Below are 25,140 nucleotides of genomic sequence, written 5' to 3'. Positions count from 1 at the left end.
TCCATTTCAATTTGGTGTCTTAATTGTGCATGTACGCCCAACATTTTACACAAAATTTATAATCTGTTGTAAAAGAAGACAAAAAGTCTTTTTTTAATGAATCCAAATGCAATCCAATGAAAATGTAAAAAGGATGAATCATCTTCTTAATACTGGCAGACGGAAGCGCTGCGGTGATTTGACCAAATCTGTCAAAGAACAAGAGCATTTCATAGAAATAGCATCAGCTCATTTGTTTTAGCAGTCTTACCTCTTCTTGTGAGCTGAAATTGTTACAGGATTGTGCTTGTAGCCTGAATTGCTTGTGTAATGCACATATTTTTCCTATATGAAATTGTAAAAAATTAATTGACCCGTTCCAAACCCGTTCCAAACCTCAAAGTGAACCCTATATAACTATAAAACACACCGTCTTGATCTCTAAAAACACATTCAAATAGTAACTAAACAATAAAAAACTTGTAATAAAATAAATAAGATGATATTCGTGCAATAAAATGAGTTTATTAAGAGCACTTACCATATCGAGGGAATCACCACCGTAATGAATGTGTGAGCATGATGTAAAGGTGCAAGAGTAGGAAAGGTTGGGGACAGGAGAAGTGACGGTGCACAATTTTTGATTACAAGCAACTTTACTAAAAATATTTGTTTTCCCGTCACATTTTTACAAGTTAGGGCGGCGACTTTTTACGCACACTTGTGACTCAAAACACTGGCGTTTCTGTCAGTGGGGGCCTGCATGCGATGACTCACATCCATATCTCTGCAGGGTGAGCCCGGAAAACAAGGAACTGCCGGCGGCAGCGGAGACCGAGGACCCCCCGGACCTGTTGGACCACCCGGACTCACAGGACCTTCAGGAGAGCCTGGCAGAGAGGTTGGTGAAAGGCCAGGAGCTTGGCGGGGTGTCCACAGGCCATTAAACACCTCTTGGCACGTGTATGTGACATGAATTGGCTACTTGAGGACAGAGAAAATGCCGTTTATTAATTAATTCACTCATTCATTTCACAGAATAGAATAGAATAAAATACAATTGTCGTTGTTGTTATTGATATTAATTTGGTAAAAGAATGGACATAGCACTCTTAGGCCAGCCAACGTGATGCAGTATTTCTAAAACAATATTTTAATGCGGGGGTTGGCAAATTTTTAAAGTTGGTCACAAAAATGTCTGCTAACCCCCATGAGGACAAGCAGTTGAAAAAGGAATTCATTTATAAATGGACGGTCCAAATATCTTGCGCTTCCTGAATGATCGGGATTTTTCGTCTACCGTTACCATTACATTATAAAAGAGGATTAGCCATTCCTTGTGTTCTACATCTAAATTGAAACATGATCAGATGGGAGGATATATACTCTGGGGGAGACATATCTGATTAATTAAGGCCTGGTATGTAGTTAAGGGAGACTATTTTAAGAGCATCCATAAAACAGCCCAGTAATCTATTATTCATGTGACAGGGCAATCCTGGATCTGATGGACCTCCTGGTAGAGACGGCTCGGCCGGAATCAAGGTGAAACTTTACATCCCAACTGTCGTCACTAAGTTGGTCGTCAAAAGTTTTTACCTTGCTTTTGAATGCTTCAGGGTGACCGCGGTAATACCGGTCCTGTTGGCGCTCCTGGTGCCCCGGGCGCTCCTGGCACCACCGGCCCAGTCGGTCCCACTGGAAAACAAGGCAACAGAGGAGAGGCTGTAAGTGCCAGCTTGGCGGTAGTCACATTCTTGACTCTTTTTTGAAAATCTCAATGCAATTCTCCCTTGTGTGTCATGCTTAGGGTTCACAAGGACCTGCTGGATCTCCAGGACCTGCTGGAGCCCGAGGAATGCCTGTATGTAACCATTTTTTCTAGTAGTGATTCCCAGCGTTTGTTGAGCCAAGGCACACTTGTTTTGGGGGATAGTGATACTAAAATAGACCATTGGTATCATGTGGGTCAAAAGATGTGATTGCATTCAATTTTTTATGATTGTTGTCACCGATATCATTGTCTGTTAAATCATTGCACAAAAAATATATATTAATACATCCAAGCGGGCCATTTATGTCTGGATGAGCTGCAGAAATAATGATGATCTGAAGTGTATGCTGAAGCAAACTGTATCGAACTCCAGGGAGTGTGACACAATGTCACCCACTAAAACACTGCCGCTGGGGCATACCATTGCAAAAAGAGGGGTATCACATTCCATTTAGACATGTCACCACAGTCCTCATTTATAACATACCCCAAAACCTTTGGATGAAAATTGTTTTATTATTGAATGAATATAGTAATATATGTTTCTGACATTTTGGATTTTACTATATTTTAACCTGCTTTTCAAGTTTTTTCGTTATTGTTTTTTGATAAAAATGACCAAATAATACCTTTTTGCTAAATGTCTTTTGTACTCACTAAAACTAGCAAAACTATTTCCAAGATTTTTCGTTTATTTAATGTGTATTATTATTTTTTTGCAGTGGAATTATAAATGGCTTTGTCAAAAAATATGCTGTACTACCACATGAACAGATAATTAGTATATCAATGAAAAGAAGTCATCTACTGCCACCTACTGATATGGATGAATGTTACAGCTACTCAGCTGATCATTAGAAGAACGCAAAAATATTGAACCAATGCCCCTGTAATTGGCGAGTCACCACTTCAGGGTGTCCTATGGCCACTGCCGGAAGATAGCAGGGATGGGCTCTGTCACCCCCGCATTTCTAGTGAGGATAAGCGGTGCATGAAATGGATGGATGGAAGATTGGGCATTTTCCTGCGGCACACCAGACCTATAGCACACTCGTTTGTCCCGGCACACTGGTTGAAAATCACTGGTCTCGTAGACACTGAGAACTCAAACACAAAGAATAAAGTGACTTTTTTCCCAGGGGCCCCAAGGACCTCGCGGTGATAAGGGTGAAGGTGGGGAGTCTGGTGAGAGAGGACAGAAGGGTCACAGAGGCTTTACTGGTCTGCAGGGTCTGCCCGGACCTCCTGTAAGCAGCCCCTTTCTTAAATTTGATACTAAGAGCAATTAAAAACCATCTACTTGCCTTTTCTAGGGTCAATCTGGAGACCAGGGTACTACTGGGCCTATTGGGCCTTCTGGACAAAGAGTAAGGAGACCAACATTTCTTCTTGACTTTGCAGAATGATGGTGGCTTAAATTGTATAATTTTAAAACAGGGACCACCAGGGCCGATTGGTCCTGGAGGTAAGGAGGGTTCAAACGGTATGCCAGGACCCATCGGTCCACCGGGACCTCGTGGACGCAGTGGCGAGACCGGTCCTTCAGTAAGTACACACCCAAGGCTTTATGCAATCAATCTACTGACCAAGCAAATGAGTGACTGAATTTCTCTATCAGGGTCCTCGCGGAAACCCTGGACCCCCTGGTCCTCCCGGTCCCCCAGGCCCTGGAATTGACATGTCCGCCTTTGCCGGACTGGGTCACACGGAGAAGGCTCCAGATCCTCTCCGGTACATGAGAGCTGACCAAGCCTCCGGAAACCTGCGTCAGCACGACGCTGAGGTGGACGCCACACTCAAGTCCCTCAACAACCAGATCGAGAACATCCGAAGCCCTGAGGGCTCCAAGAAGAACCCAGCTCGTACCTGCAGGGACCTCAAGCTCTGCCATCCTGACTGGAAGAGTGGTGCGTTAAAAATAAGCTGTTAGCGTTGAAGATTTTGAGGAAGAAAAAAATGGTATTTTAGCTCAGCTTAGTTTTTGCTAAAGCTTACTTAGCATCAAATCATTTCAATTCTGCTTTTTTATTAGGGGTAGGCAGATCAATCCAAATATCGAAATTATTGATACTAAACAAGTACATGGATCAGATTTGTACCATTGTCCTAGATCGATACTTTCCTCCTCCACCAATTTTCTGAAAGCGCTTCTTCTCTGCCCAGATAATGCACCCGCTCTCCCTCTCAGTCAGCACCCTCTGCAACTGAGTCTATAGCCGAGTGTGTGACTGACAGGCACACTTTTAACCCCTTCTTCTACTGGCAGGCCTGCTTTATCCCGCCTGCCAGGCTGATAAAAGGGCAAAGGGAGAGAGAAAGAGCAGCCTGATCACTATAAATGAGAGGCAAACAGGAAGCGCAGGCTTTTATGGGCTTTTAAAGTGGTGCGCTACTGTGGCAAAACCACAAATTTACAAAAGCACTCAGAAAAAAAGCTTCCCCTGCAGGGGGCAATGAGCGGCAACCAAAAATGTAAAAATGTTACTGTTCCTGAACAAAAACCTGTTGGCACTACGGCAACAGGGCAAAAAGGGCTTCTTCCTTGGACCCGAAAGCCAAATACTGGGAATGAGACCCACATGACACTTAACTTTCACAACTAACATTATTTTCAAAATATTGTGCACGGTTGTAATACAATTTCTTAATATGTTTTCAAATGGTGTTGTCTTCCGCGTGGGTCCGCAGGAGATTATTGGATCGATCCCAACCAGGGAAGCAGCGTAGATGCCATCAAAGTCTTCTGCGACATGGAGACGGGCGAGTCCTGTGTCCGCCCCAGACCGCCAAGCATCCCGCGCAAGAACTGGTGGTCCAGCAAGAGCAAAGACCGCAAACACGTCTGGTTCGGAGAGACCATGAACGGCGGATTCCATGTAAGCTCCTGCAAAATGAGGGGGAAAGCAAAATAAAGAAAAAAGTAGCCACCTATTTAAATTTTGGAAACATTGGGGACATGAGTGGCACCAAATGAACACATTTTTATTAGTAGTCCTTTTTTTACCATTTTATACACATTATCATTATCTTTCTTAACATTTGGCATGCAATGTTTAAGAAGCCATGATGTGCAGCATGTTGTCCACAGGGTGTAGTTTTCCCAACTGTGCTCTAGGTTGTCCTCCTTTACTATCGCTCCACTCACACTCTGGAAATATCTAACCATTCTGTGTTGGCTTTCCCGGCAGTTCAGTTACGGCGACGACGACCTTGCGCCCAACACGGCCGCCATCCAGATGACGTTTTTGCGCCTTCTGTCTACCGAAGCGTCGCAAAACGTCACGTATCATTGTAAAAATAGCGTGGCCTACATGGACGCCTCAGCCGGAAATCTGAAGAAGGCCGTGCTGCTGCAGGGCTCCAATGACGTGGAAATACGTGCCGAGGGCAACAGCCGCTTCACCTACAGTGTCATGGAAGACGGATGCACGGTAGGAATTTGCAAATAGCGCCTTGAAATCTTTTTAACACGGGCAGTTAATAAGTTTAAACTTAAGTAGACACTGAAAATAAAGAGAGAATACATTAATGGATTTTGAACTTGCAAGGAGGACAAGAAGCCTTTAGGTAATAAATTCCGATCTATTCTAAAGGCCCTACCTTGAGGCTTTTCTTTTTATTAAATCTTCTAGGTTATGGAAGTAGATCCGCCCTAAAGGGTATTGAAAAAAGTACAGCATTGATTGATTGACCCATGGTGACAATATGTAATATCGAGCACAAAAAACGATTAAATTTTACATGGACTGACAAATATGTTTAATGTGTGCACCATTTGTTACACAACACACATCAAGCCAATAATCAAATTATTGCAAAATGCATCTTGGCATTTTATTGTCAATGGTTGCAAAAGCTTCTGTTATTCATGCCTTCAGCTTAGCCACACTAAATCGTAGAGTACGGGTCACATCGACTAATTAAGCATTTTTAAAATACCCACAAAAATAAATCATGTATTGTGACGTCTGGATATCTGGGTGGCTAGGACATTAGATCACTATTCTGCCCAGACTGTCTTATGCATCTGTCTGGCAGTGCTGTGTTCAGTAACTAACCCTCAAGCTTCAATGTTGTGGCGCCCCATCCTGTTGGAAAATAAAGTCACCAGACTCACTCAATTTATCCACTAACCAGTTTTCCAACATGTGGAGGTATGTATCACTGTTGACTATTGCTCTTTCAAAGAAGAATGGTCCATAAACAGCTTTCTTTGACACCAAACACGGTCTCCTTTGGGAAATCTTGCTGGTGTTCAAGGAGTTCATGTGGGTTCTCAGTACCCCATATGCGAGAGTTATGCTTGTTATCTCTGGCATTTACCTGGAAAGTTGTTATCGCTAAAAACAAGCCGGTCGTCAAATCCGCCATCTTCCATTTTCTTTTGCATTGCAATGCAAAAGTCACAACAAGGTGCATCAGTGTCTTTCAACTGTTGGACTAACTGTATCAAGTAAGGTTACATGTCTATTTATAATCTTAAGACACACTAAAGTTAATCGAGGAACCTGAAGTTCCCCCCTGGATCTTCTGATCAATTTACATTGTCTTCACTATAAAGTAGTTTGAGCATGTTCAATCACATCTTGAAGGGTACCTCAATTTTTTAGCTGGGCATAAGCACCTATTCGTTATGAATTTACCATGCCATCTCACAATGGACTTCCTCCCTTCTTTCTCCTTTCCTAATTGTCTGTGAAATGCACATTGAACAACAATCCATTATTCAGTTTTTGTGACTCTAAGTACACAAAACGCCTTTTTTGGTTGAGTGAACGCCATTAATTGGGCCTGAAAAGTAATTAAAAAAATCAATAGCCTTTCAGCTTATCACCATTCATAGTTAAGGAGATATGGGTACTTGAAATGTACCCAAGACTTTTGGAAATCCCTGTACAGTAATTTAGAATCTTTACACAAATTTATCATGATTGTAATGAATTGCAACCGAGTCTTGAAAGAAATCCAATGTGCCATTTTTTGCAGAGACACACAGGCCGGTGGGGCAAGACAGTTATGGAGTATCGGTCGCAAAAGACGTCTCGCCTTCCCATCGTGGATATCGCTCCATTGGACATCGGTGGCTCCGATCAAGAATTCGGAGTCGAAGTCGGCGCCGTCTGCTTCTTATAAGCCCAACACCGAAATGCAAGAAGAGGCGAGGAAAAATCCAAATAAATGAAAGCGCAGCACGAGGAGAGAAATTAAGACACTTTTTTTGCTCCCTTTAATAAATGGGAACTCTTTTTATAAGTAAAAGTATTTTATGTACCCCTACCCACGAAATTGAGTTCAAGTCGTACCAAACGCCCCGCACTGAATGGCAGCAACCAGCAGCAGCATCTCACCTTCAAAGCTTCATGTGTCCCTTTTTATTATTTATTATTCAGGCTGTGCGTTCCTTTTTAAGTCAAGAAAATGCCCGCTTACACGTGTCGCTCGCCACAATCAAAAAAAAAAAAAGAAAGCAAGAAAAGAAAATATCACGAGATCAAAGATTGTCTCTGCTCACACGGTGCTATTCTCCCAACCTCGTTTATTCCCAAGAAATAAATATGTGGGCAGACTTACGGCGTTGTTTTGTTTACACAACCAACTCGGACATTGTCCCTTCATATGTTATCCAATTGTAAAGCTACCTCACTCAACGACAAAAACGTGACCAAAATTGACCAAATGTTTGTTTACAGTGACAACACCCCCCAAGGCCCCAAAAAACAAGGAGTGAAGCTTGTTATCCTCACAAGGTGTGACTTGACTTTTTTAAACTCACACACATGCGTGAGGTTGTGTATATTTTACATTTTTTTAAATAATTATAATATTGATAGTAAAAAATTGATAAAAGTATGGTTATATTAATTATATGATGTTGGCTTTTTGTCAATGTAAATTGGAAAATAAAAGATAAAAAAGGTGAAGGCTGATTTTTGTTTTTTGGATTATTAAATCAATACGTTGAAATTAAAAGCGTGTGACTCAGTTTTAGCGACATGTTCAGTGTTTTATTGTTCACTTTTGTTTAAAACGAGAGAAAGTAAAAATAAAAAGCACGACGATTTTAGGCAAAAAGATACGTTTTTAATCATTTTCCAGTGCATTTTAATCTGGACTATTTTAAAAACTGGGTAAATATATCTTTAAAGAAAAGCAGTTTGTCATTAAAAAAATGTCAATTTTTGGGAGTTTTCAAATAAAATAAAGGTGTCTTATTTTTACAGATTGATTCACCCAACCAGTTTTATTAGAGGTGCCTCCAAAAGTTTGGACTGCCATGTATGAAGGTACCTGTGCTCCTAGTATGCAGTGTTAGGCGCGTATATAATGAAAAGGTGTGGTTACAGTTGCTAGTTACTTTGTTTAAAATCTAATTCAGTTAACCTACCCCCTATTACCGGCACCAAAAAGTCGATCTTTACTTTAAAAGTAACTATCTCATGAGAAATTACCATAAATTCTTCCATAGAACCTGACTCTCTTAAACTGCATCAAAATAGCAACATAATAAAATAAATAGAAGGAATTTTGTACACCAACCTGTGGAAGCAGTAAATCCTTCATATTTCTTGGCTTGTGCAATCTTGAGAGTTTGCAAATAAACAGTTAGCTGAGACACACCATATCCATTTTGTCTCTAGGATTTAAGCCACTCTCAAATCTCCCTCTCTATTTCTGGGTACTGTGTTAGTTGTTTTTTTTTCTTCCAGGGATGATGTATTGCAAAATAGGTCTACAAATATTCAGCCAAATAACCGTAAATTCTGTGCTTAGGTTTGCCCCATTGATTTCCTTATTCCTGTATAAGCCACACCCCCTGCCCACGCGTTGCCTACCATTCGCTGCTGGTTATAGACAACCAAATTTGCACATATAAGCTGACACGACTTCAGTATTTTATTTTATGGATGTGAATTTGGCTAAGGTACTAGTATATATGATAAGGAGAATATCTACATGAGAAATACAGCATGCTCTCACTCCGTGCTTGAGATGGCACCACCATAGCTCTGTATTTAGCCCTATTTTGTAGGTAAATATTAACATCCTTCAGGGAAAATGTGACAACGTAGGTGAAGCAAGAGTACTAAGAAATTAGAGGACATTAAAATCGACGATCTGCAGTCATAAAGTAGCAAATTAACATGGTAACGAAAGTACGGTTACCGAATATTATTAATAAAGCGTTGCATTCCAGAACGCATTCCTTTGTAACGCGTTAGTACCGACACTGCTTGCTTGTTACATTAACACAAAAAAACAGATTCCATGTACATATTTATTGTGACGCTTACATGACAATAATAAAAAAGTAGGAGGACTGAACATTTATAAAAAACAAACAAAAAAACAAAACACTAGACTTATACAACAGTAGATGTCACGAAGAGCACATTACATTACGTTTGATTTGACTATACAGCGTGCACACATCATTTATTGTTACGCAAATGACCCAAGACGTAGGAAAAAGGAACCTCCGAGCAAGAGGCAGGAAGAAAAGTATTTTCACAGAAACGTAAACATAAAGGACTTCATAGAAAACGTTAACAAAAATTAAACGCAGGCACTTGCGAGAAGCTTGAATTTTGAATTTAGGGACGAAATTGCTTTTCTAGATAATTTGAATTTGGTATTAAATACATTTTTAAAATACTTTGTAACACACTTCATTTGAGCCCCAAAATGATATGATTACATTCCTGAGGATACATCAACAGTTCTTCTGGTCCAGTGCTTAAATGTTACAGAAAGAAAATGATATTGCTAATAATAAGAATACAAAGAAAATATTATTAATAATGCATTCATTCATAATGTCTAAAAGAAATAATAATAAAACTAATGGACTGCTTATCAAATACATTTAAAGTTGAAATCATAAAATATACCTCAAAATGAAAAAAATCCCCTGCCTAATCGTCTTGTTTTTTATTTGCTACGCAATAAATCACCTGCTACAATAAACAAATGCTGCATTACAAAACAAAATCATGATTAAAGAAAGGAATACAAACAAAGCCTCTGATTACCAATTAAAAGAAAAGTTTGTCAAAAAAAGTCCCTGCTTGGTCTATTAAAAGAAAAATGAATCACCAGTTAAATCAGTTAAAGGGACAGTGTGTATTATTTGACCACTTGATGTTGCTGGAGATTGTCGTTCAACCAAAAACGAATTATGAAGAATACAAACTACAGAGACTCAACGTGACCAAAAAGCACCATTTTCTTTACATTTTTTTGCCCAGTCTTTTGGAGTTTGTTTGTGTACCCATAGCAGCAAGACAGTGGACAATTAAATGAGCTGTCTTTAGGTGAGGCTCATGTCATGTAAATAAAGGCAACATTTTTGATCTACTAATTCAATATTGTTTTTTTAATGAATGATTTTTTTACCAAAAGGTGGCGCTAAATTATAAACACTGTCCCCTTTCATAGCAGTGAAAACACACTATTATTGGAGTCCAGATTTTTGTTTACACATCAATACAGTGACAAACAATCCAGATGACGATGAGAACGACAATCAAGTGTCACTTCATCCCAATTCGACCTTGCAAAGACACTTCAAGGGCACAGTGGAATGGATCACTTAAAGGGGAAGTCAGCAAAGTTTTTCTTTTGTCATTTTTTTCTCCAATACCACCCCCTGCCATATCAAGCGTCTTTATTGAGTTTTTACTTTTGATTTGTTCTTTTTCTTGACCACTCTACGACCTGAAATATTCTTGCCTCTAATTTAGACAGCCCGGGCTACAGCGCCCCCTGGTGGCTCCAATTTGTTAAGTGTTCTGCTACAGTCTAGTGCCTGAGGTCTAAAGCACTCTCGGGTCAGTTTTGTGCAGGTCAGTGCTTCCCTACACATTTTTAGCTAACATACAAAAATGTGTTTTTGTTTTGTCAGCTTAGAATTTTAGCAGTTTACGATATTCTCAACTGACAAAGTGATCATGAATGCTCAACTACATTATACATGCTAGATCAGAGGTGGCGAACAAGTTTGACACAAAGAGCCGAAATTTTTAACCGTGAGAGTCAAAGAGCCACACCAGGACCTGACCGGCATTAGATGTAACGCAGATGATTGGCAGTCAGTTATCTGTCCGGAGCAGCATAAAAACAACAAATCTGCCAAATTAATTTCAAAATATTATTTTTTATTTGTTATTAACTCTGGTGGATTCAAGTGTGTTTTAAGAGGGAAAAAAACTAAACATGAAACGAGGCAAAGAGCCACACTAAATAGAAAATATGATAAGGCAAAGAGCCGAATTCTTATTGGCCAAGAGCCGCATGTGGATGTAGAGCTGCATGTTCGCCACCCCTGTGCTAGATAATCATTTACTCACAAAATTTTACCAAAATCAACAACGTTAGTTGACATATTTGACCATTTTCTTATTATTATTTAACGAGAAACACGGGTTAAAGGGACAGTGTGTAATATTTGACCACTAGATGCTGCTGATTAGCTTGACTGGTCCTTGCTTCTTCTCCTATGTTCTCATTTGTTTTTTTTTCTTGTTTTTTTCGTAGTTCCGGCTAGCAATCTGTGGTAATAATCGGACCCATTGCTATCCAAACAATAATCGAAAAAATTACCGCCCCAAAAAAATTGCCAACGCACATCTTGGAGACATGTTTTTGTGAGCTATCTTGTGTTGCTCTAAATGTAAACAAAAACAAGTTTTTTTTAGAGGATACAGTGTAATATTTGCCTGCTAGATGCGACTACATTGTGTAGTCCAACTGAAAACAAAGGCTACAAATCACATGGAAGAATACAAACTAAAGAGACTCAACATAACTTACTGCTTCATTTTTCTTCACTCTTTCTTTGCCCAGCCTTTTACAAGGTTTTTGGTTTTTGGGGGTCCCCGAAGCAGCAAGAAGGTCGACAAATAAGTCAACCCCCTTTAGGGGAGACTCATGGTGTGTAAAATAGATGCAGATTTCACCAACTACGAGTTCAAAAAAAGGAAACTCTTAAAAAATAGTTTGTGTATTTTTGATTGTTATTCATATTACTATTGTTTTTTTATTGAGTGGGCATTTTATTCCCAATAGGAGGCACTAAATCAGGGGTCAACAATCTTTTTAAAGCTGAGAACTACTTTTTGTTAGTGTTGGGGTGAAGGGCTACAATTTTGATATACACTATATACACTTTTTTAAAAAATTGTGTAATTACTATGTTGTTAATAGGTTATAACCAGGTAGTAATTATCAGAAGTTGAGTTAAATTAGGCTAAGTCAACCACTAAAGCATCATGCCAGTTATAAATCAAATTTCTTTGAAAATCCCAATGTCCCATCACTAGTGAGCTATTTTCAGAACCTGCCCGCGGGTGCCCTGTTGAAGACCCCTGCCAAAATAATACACAATGTCCCTTTAAAAGTGTTTTCAAATTTGAGATAAAAATTACAAAAATTATAAATAACTAAAATAGGTTTTGCCAATGGCATATTTTTTTGGGGGGGGTACAGTGTAGTAAATGCAGAGAAATGGTCAGTGGGCCAAAAAAAGCCAGCAGGCCGTAGATTGGACATCCTTGGTGTATTTGAATTGTTAGTGGGGGTCCGTGATTTTGGTTTGACCCAAAAATGTCCTTCTTGGATCCACCAAAAAGCTATACCGTTTTTTCAGGGGCCAGGTTGATTCCATTCAGAAGCCGGTGCTCAGGGTGTCTGTCTCAGTGGGGGTCTTCCGGGGACTCGGGAGACTCTTGAGGTATTCCAGGTGCCGGCGGGCCTCGGCCTGGTTCTGCCGGACGTAGTAGACCACGTAGACGATGACCATGAAGAACCAGACAAACATGGTGACCAGCATAGCCACGTCGGTGGTTTTGCGCTGCAGGTTGCAGAAGTTGACACCCGAGTCCAGCAAGCGGACCAGAGGCTGTCCAGCGTGCTCGCCCAGGACCCCGGGGTCCTCCCAGCGGCCCGCCTCGCCCAGTCCCCGCACCGAACTTTCGCACACGATCCCGTTGACTGTCTCAGGCTCTAGGTTGAGCGTCTCCATCAGTTCCTGAAGGGTGCAATCGCAGTGCCAGGGGTTGTGGTAGAGCCGCGTTTTGGCCCGAGTCTCACCGAACTCGTCGCGGCTTGCCTGCCTCAGCTGGTTGTGCGACAGGTCCAGAAGGCGCAGTTCGGGCCCCAGGCGGCGAAGGGCCCCCGAGGACAGCGAGTCGATGCGGTTGTGGGCCAGGTAGAGGTCCCGCAGCCGGGCCAGCTCCACGAAGGCTCCCTCAGGGAGGCTGCGGATGTTGTTGCGCTCCAGATGCAGTGACACTGTGTCCGGCGGGATCCCCGAAGGGACTTCCTGGAGACCGGCATCCGAGCAGAGCACCGTGGCCGTGTCCCAGGCGCAGTGGCAGCCGTCAGGACACTGCGGACGTGCAGAGCTCCACAAGGAAAGCAGGAAAAAGACGCCCAACAGCCACCGGCCTCCTGGTACATATGCAGGTAGACAGAAAGGAAAGCTCAAATGTGTGGTACTATTGATTGGTTGATTCTTTTTTTAATATTGGACAGATTCAAAACACATTTTGTAGGAGTCCAGTTCCTTATTTTGACTATGTTTTTACCATTACATCATTGTTGCTGTCAGCCAATCATGTTGCCATTTGTTAATAACCACACACCTTAGGGCTGATCTATTTTTTGTAATTAAAGATTTCATTTTTTAAAAAAGTGGCTCAGCATAGGACTTTAGAAGGCTTATTTGAAGGCTTTCCTCCCAGTCATCCTTGCAAGTCCAAAATCCACTTATGTCTTCTCTCCTTATTTTGAGTGTCTACTAAGGTTTAAACTTAACATCTATTGAAACTTGGTGTCAAATTGTATAATAAATTATGTCCGTCCAATTGAGCTGTTGAGGGATATTTTGTAATATGTGAACACTAGATGTCGCTGTGTTGTTTAATGCAAACAAAAATTTGTGCCATAAACCACAAGGAAGAATTTAGACAACAGAGACTCAAAGTGACCAAACAGCATGATTTCTTTTCTCATTTTTTGCCCTGCCCTTTATGGATTTTTTTCAAGGTACCCTTAGCAGAAAGATGGTGGACGCCCATGTGAGCTCCCTCTATGTAAAGTAAATGTTAATTTTTTGACCCAACTCACTGTTTTTCTTTTTCTTTTTTGACCCACCTTTTCACAAAATTTAGTGTGTTTCCATAGCAACAGGATAGTCTACAATTATGTCAGATCCCGCTAGGTGTGGCTTTTGCAATCTTATCTCATCTCACTAGCTGCACCGCTTATCCTCAGTAGGGTCGTGGGGGTGCTGGAGCCCATCCCAGCAATCACTGGGCAGTGGGCAGGGGACACCCTGAACTGGTTGCCAGTCAATCGCAGGGCTTTTGCAATGTAAAATACACATTTCAAAACCCTCGAGTATATTTTAAAAAAGGCACGATCATATGATGCTTCATGTATTTATGCTAATCTTTAGAATCAATATCCCTTTATATAATTGCCTTTTTTTTGCCACTAAGAAGCTTTATTTAATGCACATTGTCCCTTTAAAAAATCATTTTAAATAAACACTATCTTGAAATGCTCTAAAAAATGATTACTTTGCAGACTAAAAAATTTATTTGAAACTGTATTTCATTTACATAATGCGCTGATATACCAATCTTGTCATAATTTCAATCACTGACACAGGAGAGACAGAGATTAGCATTACACACACACACGGGCCGATTCTGTTGCACAGATTGTAAAGATCAGCATTTTGTCTACCAGTGCATGTTTGTCAGAGTGTGTTGCAGGTAAAAGCCCTTTTCTCTTTGACTTTATTTGATTTATTTTTCATTGTGGCACTCATTTTGTTGATTTGGCGTGAGTCTGCAGTTTTGTGAGGCTGCTATTGTGAGCGTATTGGGCACTAGGCAGTTGCTCGCTAGTATTTTGCAGTTAATAGTTGTTCAAAATCCACTATTTGATCACTGTATTTTTATGTGTTGAGAATAATTAGCAACGTAAATCGGAATACTGTACTTTCAAGAGGTTTGGCGAACTCACTTCAAACAGGTAAAAAGATTTGTTGAAAACTTAGAAAGTGAACAATCGACCTTTGGCTAAGCCCTGCCCTCAAACCCTATGAGCTAATCACAGAACGCATAGGAGACTCCTTACACTCGGACAAACTCTGCTAGCATGTCCATTTATTTGCATTGCAGTTTGGCAGTATTTGTTCATTTTTTGTGTTTTTTTTAACATGTTAAACATTAAAACGGTCAAACGGTGTGCATTGGGTCAAAGTAAATCTGATACGACCTATCCTGAGAGGCTGGGCAATGGGTGATATTCTTCACCCAATTTAGCCTCGTCTAAATCGAGATAAGTGTCTGCTTTGGATAAAGTTATGCAGTTACCACTGCACCAACTCAAGGTGGATACGATTCAAAAGGATATCTGCATCCGTCCTAAGGTATTAGAACATATTATTTAAGGGAACATATGTTTATATATTGCTGGAGAAAAATATGAAGTTATTTATAACGTTAACATCTCTAACGTTAGGCTGAGCTGAGGTTAGCTCTTAGCCGCGTAATACATCATGTTTGTGTACTGGGATTTCAGTGGCCTGTTATGTACTATGTTTCGTTCGTTGTTAATCATACCTGATTATTAGCTGTTGCCCAAAGGGCTCTAGTCAACATCGGATTCCACCAAAAAAATCGGAATTGAATATTAAGCTCTGCAGTGTAAACCGAGCCTACACATCAACTTTTGCTTTTTACCTGTAGATAACTATAATAAGATATCAAATGTTGCCAAAGTTATGCTGATTGATTCAACTTAAATACTGCAGCAACAGACTAACGCGGAGTCACTCCGAGTAGCCTACAAATGATAAAAAGGCTTGTCCTGGGAAAATATGCAGCTTAGACTTAGACCAGCTAAAGCTTTCCATCAACTTTCTCAAAAATTAAATCATTAATATAACCCTCCACTGCATAATTTAGGTCCTTTTGGTGGCTTTAAGATGATATGTGATCTCTCTGGGCCCAAAAAGTATAAATTGCCTCCTGCGAAATGTCTCCTACAGTGACACTTCACAAAATGTTAAATGTTTAATGTTTGTCTGAGTGTGTAAAGGGGGCGGGGCTTAGCCATTAAAATGATATTGGGTTTCAACATCCTCTTGATGTAAACTAAAACAGAGCATATCTTGTTTGCCATGTGAAAGAAACATTTTTATTTTTGCAACAGAATATGCAACAGACAGGGTTGGGTAGGGTTACTTTAACTTGATTACTTTCAATTACTTTTGGATTACTCCAATACCAAATATGCTAATAAAAGACAAAACAAACTAAATATGAATAAAATTACTAAATTTTGTGCAGGCTTGGGGAGTAACGGAACACATGGAACGGCAAAAATGACGTTGGCAAGCTGTTTGGATTGATTTTCATTTTGTTTCTGTCGCATTTTATGTTAGTTTTGCCGGAGATCAAAGAGATCAAAGCCAGGAGAGAAAGCTTACCACGTGTTGTGAGTCATAATTTTATTCATATTTAGTTTATTATGTCTTTTATTAGCATATTTGGTATTGGAGTAATCCAAAAGTAATTGAAAGTAATCAAGTTAAAGTAACCCTACCCAACCCTGGCAACAGAATATGCGCGTCAAAATAGGTATGTCTACACAAGTCGAAGAAGGAGACGAAATAAGGAACAAATACGCAACACAAAATAGGTGACACAAAATAGGTGATGCAAAATATACGACACAAACTAAACGAGACAAAAAAAAACGCAAAAATACATGGAAAAGTAAATGACAAAATGCAGAAATACTGTATATGAATAGATTGTATTTATGTCAATCTCATATTTAGATATTACATGATTTATTATGTAGTTCTTCATATGGCAGGATCTTTTAAAAGGCAGAAGGCCGGGCAGCCTCACCTGGAGGTCTTGTGGTTTTCGCGGTCCGCTCCATGACTGGTGTGGCAAAACGTGGCTCATGGCCTCGACCTCGCCCCCTGCTGACTGGCAGCCACGGTCGCACCTCACCGGCACCGTCTGGTACCATAAAGGGAAGAAAAATTAGAAGGCATGCTTACTTTTGGTGCAATCTATTTTCCTTTCTGACAAATCTGCTGACTTGTGTTCATCATTGCAGCTTATGGGTTTAGCAAAGGTCAACTTTTTGTAATGTCGAGCATTTATTAGAGGACCTCTTGAATGGGGCAACATTCAAAACTTTGTATCAGATTGTGGACAATCAAACACTTTGAATTTCTATTTTTATTGCTTATTATTTATAACAGGGTTTCGTACAAATTGGATGAAACATCTTATATCTAAGGCCACACTTTAGACATCTATTGTTTGTTTTTACTCAGCCAGTTGACTTTTTTTTAAAAAGCTGCAGCTTTAAATCCATTGCAGACCTATATTTTCTTTATCCGTGGCGGCACAGAGAAAAATGGCGAGCTGCTCCTCTCCACAAAGCTTGCGCTCTTTCTATCTTTAGTTATCCGAAAGTTACATAGGGCAATGGCAATTTACATGTCTCAGAAGAGCCCTTTCTGCATTATTTTACAAACTCCGGTCATGTTGAAATTTAAGAGAAGCAGATTTTTCAAAACCTTTCTGAAATAGATCAAAAACCTATTAGAATTGTATTTGTCTTACTATTACTGTACCATGTTTTCCTATCTGAACTAACAGCGATACTGATCTTTTACCAAACCAATTATTTTTTGTCAACCAAAAACTTTAGATAAATCAGGATTTATTAGGCTTGATATGAAGCTAAAGCCCCTCTTGGCGCCAATCTTTTGTGATGCCATTGGCGTTGGCAATTTTGCTGTTGGCATCAAGTGTGCTTGGGCACTTTTTGGCAGAAAACTTGTTTGATCATTTTGGCACTCGTCGCCAAGTTCCTCAAGTGTGCAGGGGACCGAGGAACACTGCGCGCTTTCTTTTTCCCTAACACATGTGCTATGAATACAAAACACAGCTATATGAATACAAAACACAGCTATGACGTCTGAAAATATTTATCATGTCCTTCTAGAGAAAGGGTCTCCAACTGGAGTGCCCCCTAATGACAAATGAGATACCCGCAGACCAGCTCTGAAAATAGCCTACCAGTGCTAGGTCATTTTTATTTTCTAGTGACATGATTTTTTTTAGTGGTTGACTGAGTCTATTTAACCTTACTTCCAAAAATTAACCTGGTAATGACATAAATCCCCTCGCATCATCCATTGCAGCTGGGTAAACCTGGAAGTGGGATCACCTCTTGTGCAGCCCCTTTTTTAATTTTCTTCATTTCCACAAGCTGAGGTTTTTGAGTGTTTCCTTACCCTCATTTAGGTTTCAGATCAGGGGATGGTGTAATGATAGTCTGTAGCCTGAACAGCGCTTTGAGATTTCTTGTAATTCAGGGCTATTCAAATAACCATGACTTGAATTGACTTGGAAATGATTCTCCATTATCTGTATTGGGCACTCCATCCGCTCTAACTGGGGACCTTTTAAGTGGCAGGTGATTGCGCTATCATACTAGGTGCCCTTTGCACTAATTAGAAACTAAAAACGTAGTTCTCAGCTTGAAAAGGGCTGGAGATCTATGTTCCAGAGGAAATACTTTTGCCAATATTACATAGAAAGCAGCAAAATGGGAGGTTTGACGGTACTCTATTTAATATGTACTACGTACTCACGTTATTTCAACGTTTTCCTCCAGAAATCGAGTCCTCAATTTATCCATCCAAATGGAAAATAACCATAAAAATGATACAGTTCTCTTTCTGTATCATTACTATCAATGTAAGGTCATCAATGTAAGGTTTCTTTTATTCCTCGAGAGACGATGGCAAGCGAATGCAATTTTGTCCATTACCGCAGAAACCACCAATAACCATAACACAAAAGACGTGTCTGTGTTGCAATTTTGGAACTCCTGATTGCCATTGCGCTATCGTCTAGAAATGTAGGGCTCACATTTAACACGATGCAGTCTTTATTTTTGTTTTCTGTATGTGCTCGTCCTTGGAATCGTTATCTTGAATGGTCACATGTTCCGAAAACACAAGACCTAAACAACTGGGAGCAAAACTGAAAAGCGACGCTGCTGAAAACAGCGTGAGGTGTGCGAGGGCACGGCATTCTTTTAAAAAATGTTAACTTTTTATTTTAAAACTGATCCAATAAAATAGGTCTACTCCAGGTTCTTGAAAGAAAAAAGGCAGATCATCAACTTGCTGGAAGAAAACAACAAAATTAAAAATGGGTTTTGGTCAAGGTTTCAGCGACTTGTCTAATTTTGCATGCTACAGAACACGTGACTGTTGAGCAAACAGCAAATGTTTAATTTGTGCACGGAGATCCGCAAACACAACGAACGGCGGCCTTTTCATACCAAAGAAAAGAATCACATTATGCGCTCTAGTCCGCCGCTCTTTATTTCCCATGATGCCTCTGCCCCTTCATCATGTTTCACTGCAGTGCCGCTGCCTATTACATGTGCTTTGTGTGGACTAAGGTTAGAAAAAGGGGAAAGGATTAATGTGGAAGAAAGACCTGGTGACCCCTTGCAGTTTCAATAGAGTGGAGTGTCTCAGCCATTGTTAAGGGGACACAGCATAATATTTGACCACCAAATGCCGCTGTAATTTGTAGTGCAACCAAAAAAAAGTGCTACAGAGTACAAGGAAGCATACAAACTACAGAGACTCAAAGTGACCACACGGCACCAAATTTCTTCTCATTTTTCTGCCCAGCCTTTCGCAAGGTTTTAGGGTTTCGGGGGTACCTGTGGCAGCAAGATGCTGGATAATCATGTCAGCACCCTTTAGGTAAGCTTCATGTGATGTAAAATAAATACAAATCCCTTACCCTATGAGTATTTTTTTATACAGAGATCCCTTGGTTTTCGCAACTAATGGGGCCCAGAACCACTTGCAAGAAGTGAAAATCCACCAAGTAGCATCACAGGAGGCCCAGAAGACGACCCAATCAACATCTCTAGGCTGGCCCGGGGATCCCCTGGAGATTTCATTGGATGAGGTGAATGAATTGACTGGGGATAGGGAGGTAGCAGCCTTAACTTCCCTGCTGAGGTTGCAGCCCCCTCGACCAAACTCCGAATAGGCGGAAGCTACTGGATGGATTAATAAACCACACCTACAGGTACACCAACAGGTACCAAGAAGCCTCAAAAAGGCTGGGCAAAAAATGAGAAGTAGAATGGAGCATTTTGGTAACTTTGACTTTCTGTAGCTTGTATTCTTCCTTGTGCTTTTTAGCGCAGTAGCACTACACACTACAGCAACATCTAGTGGTCTAATGATACACATTGTCCATTTAAAGAGGAGGTAACTTCTCCAATTGTTGTGCATTTTAATATGAATATAGTTGTGTTGTTTTTGTAACATGAGGGGATTCTGTTCTAATTGTGTTTTTATTTATAATATTTGTTGTTTTATTTAACATGGTCCGCTAATGTTTTGAATAGAAAAAAAAATATGAAACGTGTCAGAGTACAGTACCTGTTTTGTGATTTAGTAAAATTTTAGAAATAATACAGAAACATCAACCTACTAGTAATGTAACTCAAGGGGTCGGACATTTTGCAACAAATGACATCAGAGTGTCTAAGAGGGAATCAACTGTTTTCTGAATTTAGTTCAAGAGGCATTAGCAAATGCAAATATTTCAACTCACTGGAGTATGTTGTCATAAGTATGTGTTAAAACACCAATGTTTAAGGGAGAGTGCTTATTATTTCACAACTAAATTTCGCTGTATGGGGTTATGCAACTGGAAATGAGTGCTAAAAAATCACAAGGAACAATACAAACTACAGAGACTCAAAAGTGACCAGAATGAACGATTTTTCTTCTCATTTTTAGCCCTGCCTTTTTGAAAGATTTTGGGTACCTGTACCAGCATGATGGCGGACAATAATGTCAGATCTCTATGTGCTGCTGGTTTTATGTAAAAAATGCACATTTCTCGACCTACGAGTATTTTAAAAAGCATGTTTGTACGATAGTTCATGTATTTCTGCTTATTATCTAAATCAATGCTGTTACATTAGGAGGCGCTAAATAATACAAACTGTCCCTTTAACTTTATTTATAGGATGCTTTTAACGCCATCATTATCATAAAGTGAAAAGGTAAAAAATGTAACACTCATTCGTTTGTGTTAATCTAACACTAGCGATTTTGTTGTGAATGCAATTTTCACGAAATGAGCCCTTAGGCGACGTGATGACATTTTAAATGACGGCAAGTGGCAACGAAAAGAATGATGCCCCCCCTCTAAAAGGGGCATTCATTTGCTTTTATGGGAAGTCATGATATAGAAAAACAGCCATTTTGGTTATAGAAGTTGAGGAAAATATAATAACACAAATAAAAATATAAATTCAGACAATGGGATAGTGGGAAAAAAATGAATTTATAGTGCATTTATTATTGAACAAAACATGGAAAAAAGATTCAGAAATCAAATCTGAGGTTCTGGGAGTACCAATAATATCAAAATTTACTACTACTGCTGTCTGACTATTTGAATTTACTACTGACTACTGTCATTAATGTGATTGGATTGTAAGCAAAAATATCGTGTTGGGAGAGAAGGAGTTTTGTGTACTGGGAGGGATTGCATCTGGAATTTGTATCAAAGACAACTCTAGAGTTGAAGAGTTTATAAAAAAAATTATATATTAATAACACTCTCTGGAATAGGGACATTTAAAGGGAAAGTGTGTATTATTTAGCGCCTCCTAGTGGTAAGATTAAACAATTAAGATTTTAAACATAAGCAAGAATACACAAACTATCATATAAATGAGGTTTCTTTAAACCATGGTACTCGAAGTAGAAACAATTGTACTAATCTTACATAACATGGGGCTCACTTACGAGGAGCTGATATAAATTTCGGACATCTTGCTACTAAAAATACCCGAAAAAACAAATAACCTCATGAAAGCCTGAGCAAAAAATTGATAGGAAAAATGTTTTGGTCTTGGGTCACTTTGAGTCTCCTCAGTAACTAATTTTCCTTCTGCTTTTCAGTACTCATTTTAGTGACATCTCATGGACAAATATTACACACTGTCCCTTTAAAATAAAAAATAAAACCTAAAAACATTAAAATTGTTAAATACGTATTCCTACGATAACTCGCTGTAAGACAGAAAATAAAAGTAAAATCAAAATCGGTCGACATTTTGACAAGATTTTAACACTGAAAATCTTGTGTGCGGATTAAATTTGAGCGCTACAAACACTAACATTCTTTATCGTCAGGAAAAAAAATCATATTGTCCTGCTTCCTGGTAGCTAAGAAATACAAACCCCAAAATCGACCACACAATGTTAGCTATCTAGGAAGCAAAAACACAAAGCTGTTAAGTCATGGGAGGCATGTTAGTCTGTGCCTCACCTGCCATCACGGAAATATCAAGATCAAAATAAAATATGTTGGTAAATTTAATGTACTGAAGTTCTTTCTCAATTTGGGTATTTTCTTTTTTAAACTTTCTGAATTTCCACGTTTTATTTTAAGTACTATTAATACAATTGGTATGTAACATGATACTGTATCTGCAGATACAGAGTGAGGCACACATTTTTCTTGCCTCATGTCAGAGGGGCATAGTGAGACTGGGGATTCTGTTTTGGCACACCTCAGCCACAAATAATTGAGTTAGCGATTGTATTAGCAAGCTAACAGCAAATCAAGCCCAACCGTAATTATTTTTCATTGCACGAATGTTTTTTCATAATAGAGGATTACCTATCTATTGTTGCTCTTACACAAAAGGAGAAGTGTGTGACGTATAATTGTTCTGATAGGAAACCAGATAAGGATGATGCACGCGATTCTCTTGCCTCTTGGCAGAAGGTGATAGTGAAACCTAGGATTCATATCTGGTGCACTAATCAGGCCGAAATAATATAATTAGTTATAGTATCAACAAGCTAACAAGCCAAGCCAACCAGTGGTTTATTTCTCGCTGTACGGAAATTTTTCACAATGGAAGATTACCTATATATTATTGCTTTTATTCAAAAGAAGCACCACAGAGACTTCATTTATAAGTTAAGGTAAGACCATAACATGTTTTTCTATGCTACAGATTATATATTGCTCTGTCAAACACATGATGAAAAAGATGTAGGTTCATTTATTTGTAAATCGGACTGACTTACCAGACAGACACCAACCTGACTGCACGTCACGACAAAATACATCATACCATTGTATTTAATCGTGATAATAAATAATGGTTCCATGAACACAAAGCGAAAAACAACAAATGATTATGATGCCGCACATTCTTTTTCTGCCTATTTAGTCTTTTACCTCATTTTCTTTTCAAAGTCGTTTTTACATGATTTACCCTGGACTGCCATGCATATTGTTGCATATTTCACCGGGTTGATATAAATGACAATGAATACAGTTCTATTCTATCCTATCCTGTCCTACCCTGTGTTATCCTATCCCATCCCATCCTATCCTATATCATTCTCTCCACCAATTAGTAGTGCACTGCACTTACTTGAGATAACGTTACTTCCCTGCACATAAATTCGTGTATGCAAGACACTAAAAGCAAATCTGAATGATTTGATATCGTAAAAACTCTGCGCGCACGACATCGATCAACTCACGCGTGAATGAGCCGCTCAAAAGTCGCTCCTTCAATTTCCTCCAAATGTCTGTGCAGTTCGAAAGTCCGCCGATCGTCTTCGGAAGTGCTCATAAAACCAAATTAAGTTGCGCGATATACTCTGATGCGTGTGCTCGAGGCGCTCATCCGTAAGTGGAGCGCAAGCGAAGGAGCGCCTGTGTTAAAGAGGAGAGGGAGAAGGGAGGGCGTGTCTAATCTCGCACCGGCTCACATTTTCTCTCACCCGGGAGCATCTCCTCTCCTCACGTGTCAGCATCTTCGCTCGGGCGCCATGTGAACCAAAGTATCATCATCTTATTGATTACAGACGTCATGCGCCCTCTCAAGTTGTTGTTGTCTTCTGTGGTGACGTCAAAAGAAAAATGAATGCATGGATATTTCAAGAAGATGCCCCAGTGTGGGTGAAGGTGTTGATTCCAAAACAAGAATAAACATTATATAGGGGACATTTGAAAATCTAAAAGAAAAACAATCAGGTTTCCACACGGTGGAGCAACTTGCGCACCTCACTGCCACCTGGTGGCCAAGGCGGGCGCACCACAAGGAGCAGCACACGGAATTGAATAGCAACAAGTCATGATAAAAATATTGATTTTTAAGGAAGGTCCCGCAATAGTCTCCCAAGTACATTATACAGTGGAACCTCGGTTCTCGACCATAATCCCTTCCAGAACCTTGTTCGAAAACCGATTTGTTTGATCACCGAAATCATTTTTCCCATTAAAAATAATGTAAATCGTTTTAATCCGTTCCAACACCCTGAATGTTTACCTTGAATGTTTAACGTAAAGCTAACCCAGGTCGTTTACAAGTCATTTAGCACCCGGGTCTCCACAACAAGTGGTGAGCGGTTCATTGGAAAGGGGGCTCCGTTCCAACACCCTGAAAGTTTACCTTGAATGTTCAACGTAAACATAAAGCTAACCCAGGCTAATCGTACGTTCGCGTTATCGTAATCTTCCGTGCGAAAGATTACACTAACATAAACGTGTACAAATAAAAAAAAAGGATAAAGAAAAGAATTATAAATAGGATTCCTTACTTTTGTGGTGGTCAGCAGAAGGCGCAGGCAAGATCAGATACTCGCACACCTCTTTCTTATTTTGCTATTATTTCTTACTTAAATGCAATAGTTGTACGCACTACTTTTCTTTTTTCACCTGTAGCAACTTTGCTGCTTGCACTGACTTTTTTCGGAGGCATAATTAGGGGCTAAAACATTTCGTACACCTATATTAAAATCGAAAGCAAAACGAAGCACATCCGCACGCGATAACAGTTGGTCACGAAAAGAGCGATCTACACCCTTACGCCGCTCAGCATCACACCCTGGCGTACACACTCACACATTGCCGGCGTTCGAACTCAGATTTTTAGACCGAACAGCGAAGCAAGAATTTCTCGAAATTTTTGGTCGGACTCCGATTTGTTCGAACTGAGAGGCGGTCGAAAACCACTGTAATTGCTATAGATCAAATGTGTCAAACTCATGCACTTCGGGACAAATTTAGCCGGCTACACCATTTTGTCTGGCCCAGGAGAGCTTGAAAGTAAAACAGTCAAAGAAGTGCTTTCACCAAAAACTACCATCCCCACCAGAGACGGCCCAAGACATAAGCAAGCTTAGCGGCTGCTTGAGGCCCTGCAACCACTAGGGGGCCCCCAAGAGTGGTTAACCTTTTTGGTGCCAACATTGT

The 25,140-nt window shown here is 39.9% G+C and overlaps 2 protein-coding genes across 3 annotated transcripts in view; one reads left to right on the top strand and one right to left on the bottom strand.

The window, feature by feature from the left end:
• Nucleotides 1–7,125, top strand: part of col2a1b (collagen, type II, alpha 1b) — a 66,012-nt gene extending 58,887 nt beyond the window's left edge. For both annotated transcript variants that reach the window (XM_088338776.1, XM_088338775.1), the window contains 11 exons: nucleotides 773–880; nucleotides 1,471–1,524; nucleotides 1,599–1,706; nucleotides 1,790–1,843; nucleotides 2,893–3,000; nucleotides 3,067–3,120; nucleotides 3,191–3,298; nucleotides 3,372–3,660; nucleotides 4,442–4,629; nucleotides 4,942–5,184; nucleotides 6,740–7,125. In XM_088338776.1, the coding sequence (XP_088194902.1) occupies nucleotides 773–880; nucleotides 1,471–1,524; nucleotides 1,599–1,706; nucleotides 1,790–1,843; nucleotides 2,893–3,000; nucleotides 3,067–3,120; nucleotides 3,191–3,298; nucleotides 3,372–3,660; nucleotides 4,442–4,629; nucleotides 4,942–5,184; nucleotides 6,740–6,886 (1,461 nt within the window). In that variant the 3' untranslated portion in view covers nucleotides 6,887–7,125. The remainder of the gene's footprint in view (nucleotides 1–772; nucleotides 881–1,470; nucleotides 1,525–1,598; nucleotides 1,707–1,789; nucleotides 1,844–2,892; nucleotides 3,001–3,066; nucleotides 3,121–3,190; nucleotides 3,299–3,371; nucleotides 3,661–4,441; nucleotides 4,630–4,941; nucleotides 5,185–6,739) is intronic.
• Nucleotides 7,126–8,865: 1,740 nt separating this feature from the next.
• LOC148364616 (leucine-rich repeat-containing protein 3-like) lies at nucleotides 8,866–23,567 on the bottom strand. Its single transcript, XM_088338773.1, has 3 exons — nucleotides 23,424–23,567; nucleotides 16,684–16,800; nucleotides 8,866–13,201 (listed from the first exon to the last, which is right to left on the bottom strand). Exons 2-3 carry the CDS (start codon nucleotides 16,715–16,717, stop codon nucleotides 12,417–12,419), a joined length of 819 nt encoding a protein of 272 aa, XP_088194899.1. The 5' UTR covers nucleotides 16,718–16,800; nucleotides 23,424–23,567; the 3' UTR covers nucleotides 8,866–12,416.
• Between the last annotated feature and the right edge of the window lie 1,573 nt (nucleotides 23,568–25,140).

Source organism: Urocampus carinirostris, chromosome 6 (assembly GCF_059441175.1).
Source record: "Urocampus carinirostris isolate Australia breed hairy pipefish chromosome 6, RoL_Ucar_1.0, whole genome shotgun sequence".
NCBI classification, from domain to species: domain Eukaryota; kingdom Metazoa; phylum Chordata; class Actinopteri; order Syngnathiformes; family Syngnathidae; genus Urocampus; species Urocampus carinirostris.
Note: the sequence above shows the minus strand (reverse complement) of the source record. Positions and strands in the feature narration are given on the sequence as shown.

What these genes read in the sequence shown, in the direction of transcription:
- LOC148364616 (XM_088338773.1), bottom strand. Translation starts at nt 16,717, where the DNA reads ATGGAGCGGACCGCGAAAACCACAAGACCTCCAG. An exon ending in GAAAACCACAAGACCTCCAG is followed by an intron (nt 13,202 to 16,683) that starts GTGAGGCTGCCC and finishes CATATGTACCAG; the next exon opens with GAGGCCGGTGGCTGTTGGGC.